General features: G+C 38.1%; 1 protein-coding gene across 2 annotated transcripts in view; it reads left to right on the top strand.

Annotated features, from left to right (window-relative positions):
* Positions 1 to 14755, top strand: part of COP1 (COP1 E3 ubiquitin ligase) — a 230527-nt gene that overhangs the window by 19386 nt on the left and 196386 nt on the right. For both annotated transcript variants that reach the window (XM_052653649.1, XM_052653648.1), the window contains exon 2: positions 6427 to 6486. In XM_052653649.1, coding sequence (XP_052509609.1) covers positions 6427 to 6486 — 60 coding nt within the window. The remainder of the gene's footprint in view (positions 1 to 6426; positions 6487 to 14755) is intronic.

Here is a 14755-nt window from a genome sequence, read left to right as displayed (position 1 = left end):
CCTGTATTTCATGTGTTAATCAGCCCATGGAAATTATCCTTTGTCTCTAGGATTGTGGTCTTGTGGAGTTTTCACCTTGGGCACATGTGACTAGTCTTCAACAGTGAATCTGATGAGAATGCTATATAGATTTTTTTCCGATTTTTCTTGTAGCTCCTTCTTGGGTGTCCTGTCTTGTAAATTGTTTCCTTTTTCTCATTCCAGCAAGATTGTCATGCTCTGCTTGTGTTCTCCCTGCTTGGGCCTGGGAAGCTTTCTCTTTTAAGGCAACAAGCTGAATCTATGGTAGCGTTCGTTTCATTTGTCCGCTTTCCTCAGAGATCTCAGTACTGTGTTGCTTAGTGTCCAGGGTCTAAAAGCAGTTGGTTTGTTTATTCTCCCTGCTGCCCATCCCGCCCCCGACCCCCCGCAACCTCCCCGACCACCAGCCAGTTTCTAAGTGTGTATAGTAAGAGGGTAAGTCTGCTTCATTTAAATTTTGACCTCAAGTCCAGAGTAAACTAATCATGTTTCACCTTGTTCATTAACCAGCCCAAGGCTCCTGTTTTGCTTTGTTTCACTTTGTCATATTCTTTGATTCTAGTTTTTCCTTCATTTATTCTTTGGCGTATTTGAAAATTGGGTTATGTGTTGTAGATGATGGAATTAAAAAAAAAATTCTTGGAAGTAGCTGTCATTTCACACAGATATGTCAACAGAGAAAATGCCTGCCTCAACAGATTACAATTTGGTGAATTAGACATGTTAGGCAACATTCCTAAAGCTGGAGTCAGATGTAGGTGATCTGACTGAATGTAAACTTGGCTTACAGTCCTAGGAACAATAGCTTTTAGTTCCATTATGAATTCTCCTAGTAAATGATACTTTACCACAGAAATGGAAAGTATTATGTGGAAAAATCTGGATATCAGTGACTTAGTAAAAAAGTGATTCAGAAAAGTTAAACCCTGAAGAATGAGAATTTGTTGGAAAATCTAATTATAAGTTGTGTGTGTGTTTTCCACAAGAGTGATGTATGATAAAACTTAAATCTAAAAGAGCTTTTTAGAAAAGGGTAAAATTCCTAACTGATGAAGAAGTTTAGTTTAATTAGCAGAGTTGTTTCTTTTTTAGTTGCATATAATGGTACGTCTTACTATTGATGTCATTTTTAGATACAGTTGAATAAGATTATATATTCCTCTCCCTACTTAATTTCTTATTTTCCTAACCTCTACTCTTGGTTTTCTGTTATAATTTATATGTGTTTTTGAATCTATGTGTACCTGTGAAACATATTTTTTGTGTTTTAATTTTATGTGAATCATATTGTGTCACAGATCTTATTTTCGTTTCTGTTTTCACTTGACACAGTATCCAGTCATGGTGCTCCCTGTACCTTTGATTCATTCCTTTTGACGGTTTCGTGATGTTTTCTAGTATATATCTAAGCACATTTTAATTTCTCCATTCTAGTAATTTTGATCGTAAAGGCTGCCTCTAATTCCCTACTGTAACAAGTATCCAGTTTGTTGCAAGTATCAAGTTCAGTTAGGTCGCTCAGTCGTGTCCAGCTCTTTGTGACCCCATGAATTGCAGCATGCGAGGCCTCCCTGTCCATCACCATCTCCTGGATTTCACTCAGACTCACATCCATCAAGTCAGTGATGCCATCCAGCCATCTCATCCTCTGTCGTCCCCTTCTCCTCCTGCCCCCAATCCCTCCCAGCATCAGAGTCTTTTCCAGTGAGTCAGCTCTTCTCATGAGGTGGCCAGAGTATTGGAGTTTCAGCTTTAGCATCATTCCTTCCAAAGAAACCCAGGGCTGATCTCCTTCAGAATGGCCTGATTGGATTTCCTTGCAGTCCAAGGGACTCTCAAGAGTCTTCTCCAACACCACAGTTCAAAAGCATCAATTCTTTGGCGCTCAGCTTTCTTCACAGTCCAACTCTTGCATCCATATGTGACCACTGGAAAAACCATAGCCTTGACTAAACGGACGTTTGTTGGCAAAGTAATGTCTCTGCTTTTGAATATGCTATCTAGGTTGCTCATAACTTTTCTTCCAAGGAGTAAGCATCTTTTAATTTCATGGCTGCAGTCACCATCTGCAGTGATTTTGGAGCCCAAAGAGATAAAGTCTGTCACTGTTTCCACTGTTTCCCCATCTATTTCCCATGAAGTGATGGGACCAGATGCCATGATATTTGTTTTCTGAATGTTGAGCTTTAAGCCAACTTTTTCACTCTCCTCTTTCACTTTCATCAAGAGGCTTTTTAGTTCCTCTTCACTTTCTGTCATAAGGGTGGTGTCATCTGCATATCTGAGGTTATTGAGATTTTTCCTGGCAATCTTGATTCCAGCTTGTGCTTCTTCCAGCCCAGCACTTCTCATGATGTACTCTGCATAGAAGTTAAATAAGCAGGGTGACAATATACAGCCTTGACGTACTCCTTTTCCTATTTGGAACCAGTCTGTTGTTCCATGTCCAGTTCTAACTGTTGCTTCCTGACCTGCATACAGGTTTCTCAAGGGGCAGGTCAGGTGGTCTGGTGTTCCCATCTCTTTCAGAATTTTCCACAGTTTATTGTGATCCACATAGTCAAAGGCTTTGGCATAGTCAATAAAGCAGAATTAGATGTTTTTCTGGAACTCTCTTGCTTTTTTGATGATCCAGTGGATGTTGGCAATTTGATCTCTGGTTCCTCTGCTTTTTCTAAACCCAGCTTGAACATCTGGAAGTTCATGGTTCATGTATTTCTGAAGCCTGGCTTGCTGAATTTTAAGCATTACTTTACTAGCGTGTGAGATGAGTGCAACTGTGCGGTAGTTTGAGCATTCTTTGGCATTGCCTTTCTTTGGAATTGGAAAAATATCCTCAAAGGTATTCCCTATTGACAGATGTGGGTGTTTTTCTCTTAGCTTCGTAAACACACACACACACACACACAAATGTAAACACATGTATATATGTATTTACATATATGTACACATATGCTGAATGTGTGTATTTTTATGTTGTGTTCAGTTCAGTTCAGTCGCTCAGTTGTGTCCGACTCGTTGCGACCCCATAAAGGGCAGCATGCCAGTTCTCCCTGTCCATCACCAACTCCCGGAGTTCACTCAGACTCACGTCCATCGAGTCGGTGATGCCATCCAGCCATCTCATCCTCTGTTGTCCCCTTCTCCTCCTGCCCCCAATCCCTCCCAACATCAGAGTCTTTTCCAATGAGTCAACTCTTCGCATGAGGTGGCCAAAGTACTGGAGTTTCAGCTTTAGCATCATTCCTTCCAAAGAACACCCAGGACTGATCTCCTTTAGAATGGACTGGTTGGATCTCCTCGCAGTCCAAGGGACTCTCAGGTGTCTTCCTCAGCACCAAAGTTCAAAAGCATCAATTCTTCGGCGCTCAGGTTTCTTTTATGTTGTGTACCTATGTACAAATCACAGGAGTGGGATTACTGGATAATAAGTATATGAAAATTCAGTGTAGGTTGCTTTGCCAGATGTCTCTTCATGAAAACTCTTGTTTTTCCATATCCTCCCTAATATACTTGGTATTCTAATTTTCTAATGATTTAATGGATGTAACATGTCAACTTAATTTGCATATTTTGATTACTACTGAATCAGAACATCTTTCTATATACTTGAAAAATAGTGTCTTCCCATCCTGTGAATTAGGAATTGATATCCTTTCCCATATTTTCTGTTGGAATTTCTGTCTTCCATGTTGATTTACAAGAATTGCTGTTTTATGGTGGTAGAGGAGGCGTGAATGGTGACAGCAGGGGCTTTAATCCATTTGTGATTTCTTCCTTGTTTTTGATGTTGCCACTGTGTCAGATGTCCATAAAAAGTTTGAGAGGGTCCCTAAACATTTTGGGGGGTTTGTATAAGGATTTGGGGGCTGCATAAAATTTCAGATATCAATATAATGTTTAGCTTGTCTGCCAGTTCATATACCTGCTATGTTTGTACTTATGCTTAGGTCTTCTAGCTTATTGTCTTTGGATGCTGTTGATAGGCAGAGTAGAAGGAGTTTTAAGCTGTTTGTTTACAGTTTTCCCCAAAACCTACCCTGAATATGTTTTTGCCCTTTGCAATTGGGCAGAGCTGAGAGTTGGGAATTCCCTGGCAGTCCAGTCGTTAGGACTCTATGCTTCCATTGCAGGAGCCACAGTTTTGCTCTCTGGTCAGGGAACTAAGATCCCGCTTGCCGCATAGCATAACCAAGAGAAAAGAAAAAAAAAATGGGGGAAAAGAAACAAAAAGAAAAAGAAAAAAGGAGAAAAGAAAAGGTATGCCTTAGTGACCAGAGAAATCAAGGAGTAAGTGGTAGTTGTGAGAAAGGGTTGAACACAAGTGATTTGCAGATTCCAGGCTCAGGGGCTGAAGTAGACCTCAAGAGATCTTTATAAACAAAAGGAAGATCTGTTCTTCAAAGTCATTCTGTAATTCCTTGACTCAGCCTTTTCTAAGATTAAGAGAATTACTCGCAACTCTTCCTTTTTCTTACTAATAAAACTATATATATAGTCCACTCAAGAAAGATAATTTTCACTCTTTTTGGAGTTTGAATGCTAAGAGATGGGCTTAGAAAACTGGAAGATTAAAAAGTAGAATATGATTCATAATAGGTTATCTTAATAATCGTGAGGTTTGAAGTATTCAAAATGTTAAAATTTTAGGACCTTCCTGGTGGTACAGTGGATAAGAGTCAGCCTACCAACACAGGAGACATGGGTTTGATCCCTAGTCCAGGAAGATTCTGCATACTGTGGCGCTAGTGGGCCTGTCTGCCACAACTCCCGAGCCTGGACTCCAGAGCCTGTGCTCTGCAAGAAGAGAAGCCACCGCAAGGAGAGGTCTGTGTGCAGCCATGAAGACCCAAATTAATTAATTAAAAAAATGTTAAAATTTGAAAGCTATATACTGTTCATATATAATGAGTAAATATTTCTATCTGTAAAAAAAAAAAATGGCCTTAAGATACCTGCTTGAGCACCCAGTGACCAGCTGTACCAGTGTAAAATAAAATTTGTCTATCCCAGATCTGCTCTTCGGCATCCTTCAGTCACAGCCTGGGATCACAGAGCACCCTGGGCAGCTCATCCATGTGTCCTCAGGAGGGACTCCCACCCCTCCTCCTTCTTCATTAGATGGAGCAAGGTGGACTTCGTTCCAAATGAAAAACTACCGAATCCCCACATATAAGAGATTTCTCCTTCTTCTGAGTCTGGAACAGTAAAGACTTGACAAAGCCAGTGTAGTCTTTGCCAGGATACAATAGGTGATGAAATGCCGAGCTTGTGTGACACTGAGACTTTCTTTATAACTTACTTAAAATCTCACATTCTAAGATGGTACTTATGCCCAGGAAACTTTTCTTGAAGGGACTGGATAAATTTTCATTTGCAGTTTAATTGTCATGTATCATCAGTAAGGACTGGATTTGTATACCAGTGACAGAAAACTCAATAAATATTGGCTTAAGCAAGTGAGGATTTGCTTTTCTCGTGTAATGTGAAGTCCAGAGAGAGACAATTCATGGCTGATGCAACTGCTGAAGAATGTTACCAAGGAGCTCATATCCTGTGTTCTTAACCTATAGTTGTTGTCTTTATGATCACAAGATGGCTGTTGTATCTCTGGACACTTCATGGAGTTTTTGGAAGGAAGAACGGGGAAGGATAAAGGGAAATTGCTTTTTGTAAGGCTTTGTGTATTTTTGGTAGACTATCCTCTCAAGAGATTGATAACCACCTTTCCTTGGCCAGAACATGTGGCATAGTTGGTGTGACCTGATATTTAACTTATCGTATGTGAAAGTAGAATAGAATAGTGGTTGAGAACATGCACTTAAGTTTGAAAATTTGGCTGTGTTACTTCCTAGCTCTGTGACTTTTAACATCACTTGTATTGCTTTCCTTATCTATAAAGGATTGAGTTAATATATGTCATTATTTAAGTGGACATGCATAGCTTGTGTTAAGTATTAGTTATCATTAGCATCTTCACTGCTTGGAAGAGATATTGAAATTGTAACTGTAAATTTGTCACTCAGGAAATTAGTTTTCTTTGAGATAGAAAATAAAAGCGCATTTAGATGAGCAGGTCTTGTGTCTGGTACCAGGGATGATCAAAAAGATGGTAGAACTTACTTACTTTTGTGATTGCACCACACTGTAAAAAGTTACGGGCAAGTTAAAATATTGGGGTCAGTTAAATTATTCATTTCATTCATCTTAGAACTTGATGGCCCACAAATTATTATTATCAGCGATCCTCTGAAGTTCATTCAGCCCAAGAGAAATTTCATCTCTCATCAGTAAAAAGTTTGAAGATTTACCTGTGTACTGAAATATGATTTTGTTGATACTGTTATGACTTTTTCCAATTTGTAATTACTTAAATGTATTAATTATTTTCCTATTTGTTTTTAGCCCCATCTGCTTTGATATGATTGAGGAAGCATACATGACAAAGTGTGGTCACAGCTTTTGGTAAGATGATTTTATTTAGTGAAATTGTCTTCTGGGAGTTTTTAACTTGTGTGTAAATATAGCCAGTGAGAAGTTGCATTTTTATAGTTACTGTTGGTTATTTTGAATCATATTTCTTTGACTGATACGTCTTTATAGATTTGATGTCTCAAGGCAAACATGGTTAATGGTATAGTTTCTGAGAAATACTTTGATTTACCATGAAATCAAATATGAAATTATAATTAATGAACTTCTGGGTTTATTAATTGTTTAAAGAGCTTTGACTACTGTTTTAGGAAACTGGAGGCTGCTGGGTATCAGAATGAAGCATGAAACACTTTTAACTTACTCCTGAGGGTCAGATGTGAGGGTCATTAAAGCAGGCTAACAGGTCATTGAAAAAGGATATTAGAGGATTAAAATTTTCTGGTCCTTTAACACTATGCTCAGTGCTTCTTTAGGTTGTATGTCATATAAATTTGTGTATTTTGAAAGAATTTCAGTTGTGATGAAATACACATATCATAAAATTTACCATCTTAATCGTTTTTAAGTAAGTAATGTTGAATATTGTTCACATTGCTGCGCAGTATCCAGAATGTTTTCATCTTGCAAAACAGAAACTATCCCTATTAAACAAGTCCCCATGCCCCTCTCCCCGCAACCTCTGCCAGCCACCGTTCTACTTCTGTGCGTTTTGACGACCCTGGATACCGCCTGTAAATGGAGTCCACCAGCACCTGTTTTATGACTGGCTCCGGGCACTCAGCACAGTCGCTCTGGCCTCATCCATGTTGTGGCCTGTGTCACAGTCTCCTTCCTTTCTGAGGCCGAATGACATGTAACTGCATGTACAGTTGGCCCTACATATCTGCAGGTTCAGCATCTGTGGGTTCAACCAGCTAGGGTTCAGAAGTATTTGGAAAAAAAGTTCCAGAAAATTCTAAAAAGAGAAACTTGAATTTGCAGCTCACTGGCAACTATTTCCATAGTATTTACATCATATTAGATATTATAAGTGATCTAGAGATGATTTAAAGTACACAGGAGGATGTGCAGTAAGCTATATGCTAATACTGTTCTATTTTGTGTAAGGGACTTGAGCATCCTTGGATTTTGGATCCTTGGAGGTCCTGGAAGCAATTTCCTGTGGATACCGAGGGATGACTGCACGTATCATACTTTGTGCGTTCATCTCTTTGTGGACACTGGCGTTGCTTTCATCTGTGAAAACCGTGGTTAATAATGCTGCTTGGAACACTGATGTATAACTAGCTTTTTGAAATCCTGCTTTCAGTTCTTTCAGGTGTTTACCTGGAAGCAGAATTACTGGATCATGTGGTGAATCTGTGTTTAATCTGTGTTTAACAGAACCGCCGCACTGTTTTTCCTGCCTGCAGTACAATTTTACATTCCCCTCAACAGTGCAGAAGGGTTCCAGTTTGTCCGCATCCTCTCTGTACTTGTTATTTTCTGGTTTGGTTCTTTTTCTTTTTGTTTAAATAGTGGTCATCCTAATGAGTATATAATTTCTGTATGTTTAATTCCTTTAGTTTATTTATTTACCTGTTTGACTCAAGATGACATAGTCTACTTGCAATCATCTCTCTAAATTATTTACACTGTTTATTTAATATTTCTGTTGTGTTCTAATATACCCAGCAGGTATACCTGCTTCTTTAACAATCCAGTAGCAACCGTTTTGCTCCCAGTTGTAGCAAGCAAAAATGTCTTCAGCCATTGCCAGATATCCCTTAGGAGACAAAATTGCCCTTAGTTGAGCATCCTGATGTAAAGCTGAAAGAGCAACATCTTGAAGTTGATGGGCCAGGAATCTAGTTCTGGGTTCTGGGTCTAAAATTTACCTTTTTCAAGTCATTCAGCCTATCTTCTGCTGCTGCTCTCCAGCCCTCAACCCCATTGTCTTCGTGTCTTGTCACCTCTTCTTCTTTCACAGATTTGAAAGGGAAGTGTGAAAACAGGTTGTAAGGTGAGGTTTTCATTTTTCCTAATTGCCCTCCTCTAACTTACAATTTACTGTGGCATTTAAAAAAAGCCTAAGAGTCTGCTAAATCAGTTCAGAGATCTTGTTTCACTAAGTTGTGAAATATAATAAATTACTAATTGACTTTGTAACTAGACAGTCCTACTCTTTTCAGTGAGTCCTGTAATCTTCATGATATGTCTTCTGGTCATTGTTGGGAAGCCCCATTGGTTTCTTAAATACCCTTTTTGTCTTTCAAATAAAAATAAAGTTTAGATCCTTGTTACAGTTCAGGTTACTGTGTTACACTCTGATGTGATTATGTTTTAAAGTACCTACCAGAGAGCAGTTTTTGGTAGGGTAGAGATAATAACATTGGCAGGAGCCAGTAAACCTGGAGTCTGACAATCCCAGTCCCAGGCTTGATAAACTATGAAATATTCTATGGTGATGGTGGTTTAGTTGCTAAGTCATGTCCACCTCTTGCAACGCCATGGACAGAGGAGCCTAGCAGGCTATAGCCCATGGGATTCTCCAGGCAAGAATACTAGAGTAGGTTGCCATTTTCTTCTCCAAGGGATCTTCCCAACCCAGAAATTGAACCTGGGTATCCTGCATTATAAGCAAATTCTTTACCAACTGAGCCACAAGGGAAGCCCCTAAATATTTTGCACTTTTGTTTAAAGCAAAAGCTCATAATTATTTACCTTATCTATTATGTGAGGCCTACGGAACTTTAGTCATGAACAGTAAGTAGCCTATTGTATCAACTCTTTGCTAACTTGAATCCTGGGGCTGGTAACCTGGAGTCAAGCTGTATGCCGCTTGAAGGCTCAATCCAGATTATTAACACTAAATCAAATTGAGTCACATTAACTATTTATTTCTGGTCCCACTTATAAATGATAAGTCTTTCCTAGTAACATGTTGGAGACCATAAAGCAGGAAGTTCTTTCTCTTTATTCATTCCCACTTCACAGTGAATCTGCTATTAATGTTAGCTATAGTCTAACTTAAACTTAGTGACGTCATTTTAAAAAACTGGCTTCTATGTGGTATAGAGATAAGGCTTATTCTTTCTCTTTCCCCCTTGCGGCCTCCACATTGTCCACTGTCCCCTGCTTCTCTGACCTCATGTATACCAATGGCTGATTTACTATTTTGCTTTATTAAAAATTAGTTACAATTAATAGGGTCCCTCAGTCTTGTCATCACAGCATACCTGTGATCAAGCCTGAGGGTCACTTTGCCTGTTGGGACTTTTGACTAATCGACCATCTTGTACTTTACTAGTACCAGGTTGTTATATATAACCGCTGGTACTAATCTGTTCTTTCTGTACCCCGTTCTTTTTTGAGAATTTTCTAATAACTCAGTTTTCTTTATCTATTCATCCCTGTTGACTCAGACAGAAAAATCTATTGTATTTTGTAGGTAGGTAAGCACTTAATAGGAGAAACAGAACAACTATATACATCTGTGGAGAAATAGTCATTCTTTGTGATCAGATCTACACTTTCTAGGGAACACAGGTACTACCCATTTATGTCAGCACACTGTGGTACTAAGTTTTTTTAAGAGTTGCAGTGTGAGTAGCTATTGAAAACTTCTCAGGTGGACCCCAAATATATATATCCTTCTTATCTCTTCATGCTCACCTATTTTGATTGCTAGTTGAGGTACTTTCTCTTCTTTTGGAATCCACAGCATTGCATTTGGACTTGTGTTGGTCAGGTAGATAGATGAATGAGAATGAATTAGAGTTACTGTGATAGGGCTTCTCAGGCAATGCTAGTGGTAAAGAACCTGCCTGCCAGTGCAGTAGATATCAGTCGCAAGTTCAGCCTCTGGGTTGGGAAGATTCCCAGGAGGAGGGCATGGCTACCCACTGCAGTATTCTTGCCTGGAGAATCCCCATGGTCAGAGAAGCCCAGCGCCTACAGTCCATAGGGTTGCAAGGAGTTGAATATGACTCAAGCGACTTAGCATGAATGCATGTGATAAGAAATACTGAAACTTTCTTGGAGTATTTTATATGACCCGGAAGGCAACAGAAGTATGTCTCTTTTGTGTTTATATCTGTTTTTTCATGTATTCAGCATTTATTGAGTTCCAACTCTTCAGTGGGATATTAGGCTAGATATTGAGGGTAGAGAGATAAATGAAACAAATCTCTGCTTTTAATTAGCAAATAGAGCTGCTCTGAGACATAAACACAGATTAAGTACAGAATAAGACAGTTACTGTTTCTCAAACTAGAGAGGATCTACCTGAGGTGGTACTGAGGTAGTAGATGTTATAAAATAAATTTGATGCATCTTATCATCACTGCACTTTTGTATAGTGGGATGTAATTTGATACATTTAAATTTTACAGTTTAGTTGGGTATTATGAAGTACAGTGCAGAAAAGTCATTTGAGCTTCTGTTTCTGGTTGTGTCCGAGACTTCTTTTTTTCCTTCTGGGAGAGGATGGAATGGTAATAAGCTTAATGACAAGAGATATGATCTGGGGGTTGAAGAAAGGAGAGGGGAATATTCTACTGGATTCAGAAACAATTTTTATATTGATAAACTCTCTGTCTTAACAATTTAGTTTATTCTCATCATTTTATTTGCTCATTTTCTAACTAGCATTTCTTTTCAAAAGCTATTTGCTATAACCCCAAATGTCCTTCTTTTGCTTATCTGTCAGCCCCTGTCTCCCACCTTTAATAACCTTCTCAGATTCTCTCCTTCTTGACTTGCTTTATTTGAACATGTAGGTGTCTTTTATTTCCTGATGGTCACACAGAGTGGCCTGTGGGATCTTAGTTCCCCAACCAGGGATCTAACCTGGGACACAGCAGTAAAGTGCAGAGTTCTTATCACTGGACCTCCAGGGAATTCCCTGCAGTTTTGTTTTGTTTTTTTTTTTTTTAAGGATTAAGTCTTGTCATGTGGGCAAGTATTCTGGTAATATTAATTCATTTCCTTTTCCCCTAAGCAGACTATAAATGTTTCCATGTTGGAACTTTTAATCTATTGTATTTGCATATCTTCTTTATGCTTTTCCCTTGCAATAAAAATAAAAGCAATTTAACATTAAAATGAAAAAAAAAACACTATTTCTTTCATTGAAATTTCCATGTAGGAAATTTTTTCTCCTATATGGAATCTATCTTGTGGTAATATGGTATTCCTAGCCTGGTCATAGTTCCAGAGGGCAGGGTGGTGATACTGTTTCTGGAACACTGTGCAAGTCATTTGTCCACTGTGTGAGTACCTTTTATATGCCAGATGTTTAATCTCTAGGTCCCTGTGCTGTGCCAAAGACCACCATTGCAGTGATTCTCTGTCACATCCTCCTCTTTTGCTTGTCTTCCAGTAACAAATGTGAGATGAGAAAGTAGATAATAACGAGAACAGAGCAACTTGATAGTTGTAGGTTTTTGTTTTGATAAGGTGGAAGAAAGTAGGCAGATACAAAAATCTCCTTCAGTTTATGAAGGTGAAGTAAATTTATAGCAATTTGGACCCAGAATAAAACAGGTACTGTCAGTGGATAACCAACAGGGACCTACCATATAGCAGAGGGAACTCTGCTCAATATTATATAACAAGCTAAGTGAGAAAAGAATTTGAAAAAGAGTAGATGCATATATATGTGTGATTGAATTATTTTGTTGTTCACCCGAAACTAACACAACAGTGTTAATCAGCTATACTCCAACGTAAAATGAAATGTTAAAAAAAGATATTGTCTTTTTTTAGGCATCATCTTTATATACATAAATCACTCTAATAAAATCTTAGAAGGAACTTTTTTTCCTGATTATTAGGAGCAGTACATGTTTACTGTAGAGACTTGTAGACACTGCCAAAGAAAAAGTTTCCCATAATTGTATGACCCAGAGGCACATACTGTTAACATTGTGGTGAACGTCTTTTTTGACTTATTTTAAATGTACGCATTTAAATGCACACAGTTTTGGTGTCGAGTCTCTAGGATTTTTTGTTTACAGAGTATCGTGTCATCTGCGTACAGTGACAGTTTTGCCTCTTTCCTTTACTTTTGCCTTTTATTTCTTTTTCTTGTCTGATTGCTACGACTAAAACCACTAGAACTAGTGAATGAAGTCAGCAAAGTAGCAGGGTAGATCAGTATTCAGGAGTCTGTTGTGTTTCTTTACACTAACAATGAAATGTCAGAAAGAGAAAGTAAAAACAAGACAATCCCATTTAAAATTGCATTAAAGAAATTAAAATACCTAGGAATAAACTTAACCAAACTGTAGTGCATGGGGTCATAAAGAGTCAGACATGACTGAACAGCAACAACAAAGGATAATGAAAGATCTGTGTGCTGAGAATGATAAAGCATTGATGAAGGAAAGATGATACAAAGAAGTGGTAAGATATTCCCTGCTTTTGGATTGGAAGAATTAATACTGCTAAAATGGCCACACTTCCCAAAGCAATGTACATATTTAATGTGATCCCTATCAAATTATCCATGGCACTTTTCACAGAGCTAGGACAAATAATCCTAAAATTTATATGGAACCATAAAAGACCTCGACTTGCCAAAGCAATTGTGAGGAAAAATAGCAAAGCTAGAAGCATAACCCTCCCAGGCTTTGAACAGTACTACAAAGTTACAGTAATCAAAACAGCATGGTGGCACAAAAACAGATGTATGGATCAATGAAACAGCATAGAGAGCCCAGAAATAAACCCACATGCATATGGTCAATTAATCCCAACAAAGGAAGCAAGAATATACAATGGAGAAAAGACAGTCTCTTCAGCAGGTAGTGTTGGGAAGGCTGGACAGCTGCATATAAATCTATGAAATTAGAACACTCCCTTATACCATACACAAAAATAAACTCAAAATGACTTACAGACTTAAATATAAGAGATGGTACCGTAAAAGTTATAGAGGAAAGCATAGGCAAACATTCTTTGACCTAAGTTACACTAATGTTATCTTAGTTCAGTCTACCAAGGCAAAAGATAAAAAAATAAAAGCAAGCATAAATAGATGGGACCTAATCAAACATGTGCTTTTGCACAGCAAAGGAAACCATAAACAAAATGAAAAAACAACATACAGACTGGGAAAGAATATTTGCAAATGATGTGACCAACAAGGGCTTAAATTCCAAAATAAACAGGCAGGTCATGAATCTCAGTGTCAAAAAAAAAAAACACTGCCCAATTAAAAAATGGACAGAATACCTGAATAAACATTTCTCCAAAAAGACATATAGAGGGCCATCAATTGGGTGGAAAGATATTCCACATTGCTAATTAGTAGAGAAATGAAAATCAGAACTACAGTAAGTATCATCTCACATTGGTCAGAATGGCCATCATCAAAAAGTCTACAAATAAGTAATTGCTGGAGAGGGTGTGGAGAAAAAGGAACCCTTTTGCACTATTGGTAGAAAGGTAAATGGGTGCAGCCCTTGTGGAAAACAGTCTGGAGATTCCTGAAAACACTAAAAACAGAGTTACCATATGATCCTACAGTCGTACTCCTAGGCACATATCCTGAGAAAATGCTACTTCAAAAAGATACATGCACTCAAATGTCCATAGCAGCACTATTTACAGTAGTTGAGACAGGGAAGCACCGGAAATATCCATCAACCAATGATAAGTGGATAAAGAAGATGTGGTATATATTCAGTGGAATATTATTCAGCCATTAAAATAAAACATTGGCATTTTAGCAACATGGGTGGACCTAGAGATCAAGTGAAGTAAGTCAGGCAGAGAAAGACAAATACCACTTATAAGCTGAATATAGAAAAATAACACAACTTATTTATAAGACAGAAACAGACAGACCTAAAAAACAACTTATGGTTACCAAAAGGGAAAAGGGATGGGAGGGATAAATTGAGTGTGGGATTAATAGATATGCAGCATTGTATATAAAATAGACAACAAGGATTTACCATTGTTTAGTTCACAGAACTATATTCAGTACCTTGTAATAACCTGTAATGGAAAAGAATCTGAAGCTGCTCATGTGGAACTAACAAAATATTGTAAATCAACTACAATTAAATGAAATTAAAAAATTTAAAGAAATATACACATACACAATTTTTTAAAACAGAAATGGAATTGTATCCACTGTGTTAAAGGTTATTTTTATTCAGTGACATAGTGAAAGTCGCTCAGTTGTGTTTGACTCTTTGCGACCCCATGGACTATATAGTCCATGGAATTCTCCAGGCCAGAATACTAGAGTGGGTAGCGATCCCTTCTCCAGGGGTTCTTTCCAACCCAGGAATCGAGCCCAGCATCT

This window comes from Budorcas taxicolor, chromosome 16 (genome assembly GCF_023091745.1).
Source record: "Budorcas taxicolor isolate Tak-1 chromosome 16, Takin1.1, whole genome shotgun sequence".
NCBI classification, from domain to species: Eukaryota; Metazoa; Chordata; class Mammalia; order Artiodactyla; family Bovidae; genus Budorcas; species Budorcas taxicolor.
Note: the sequence above shows the minus strand (reverse complement) of the source record. Positions and strands in the feature narration are given on the sequence as shown.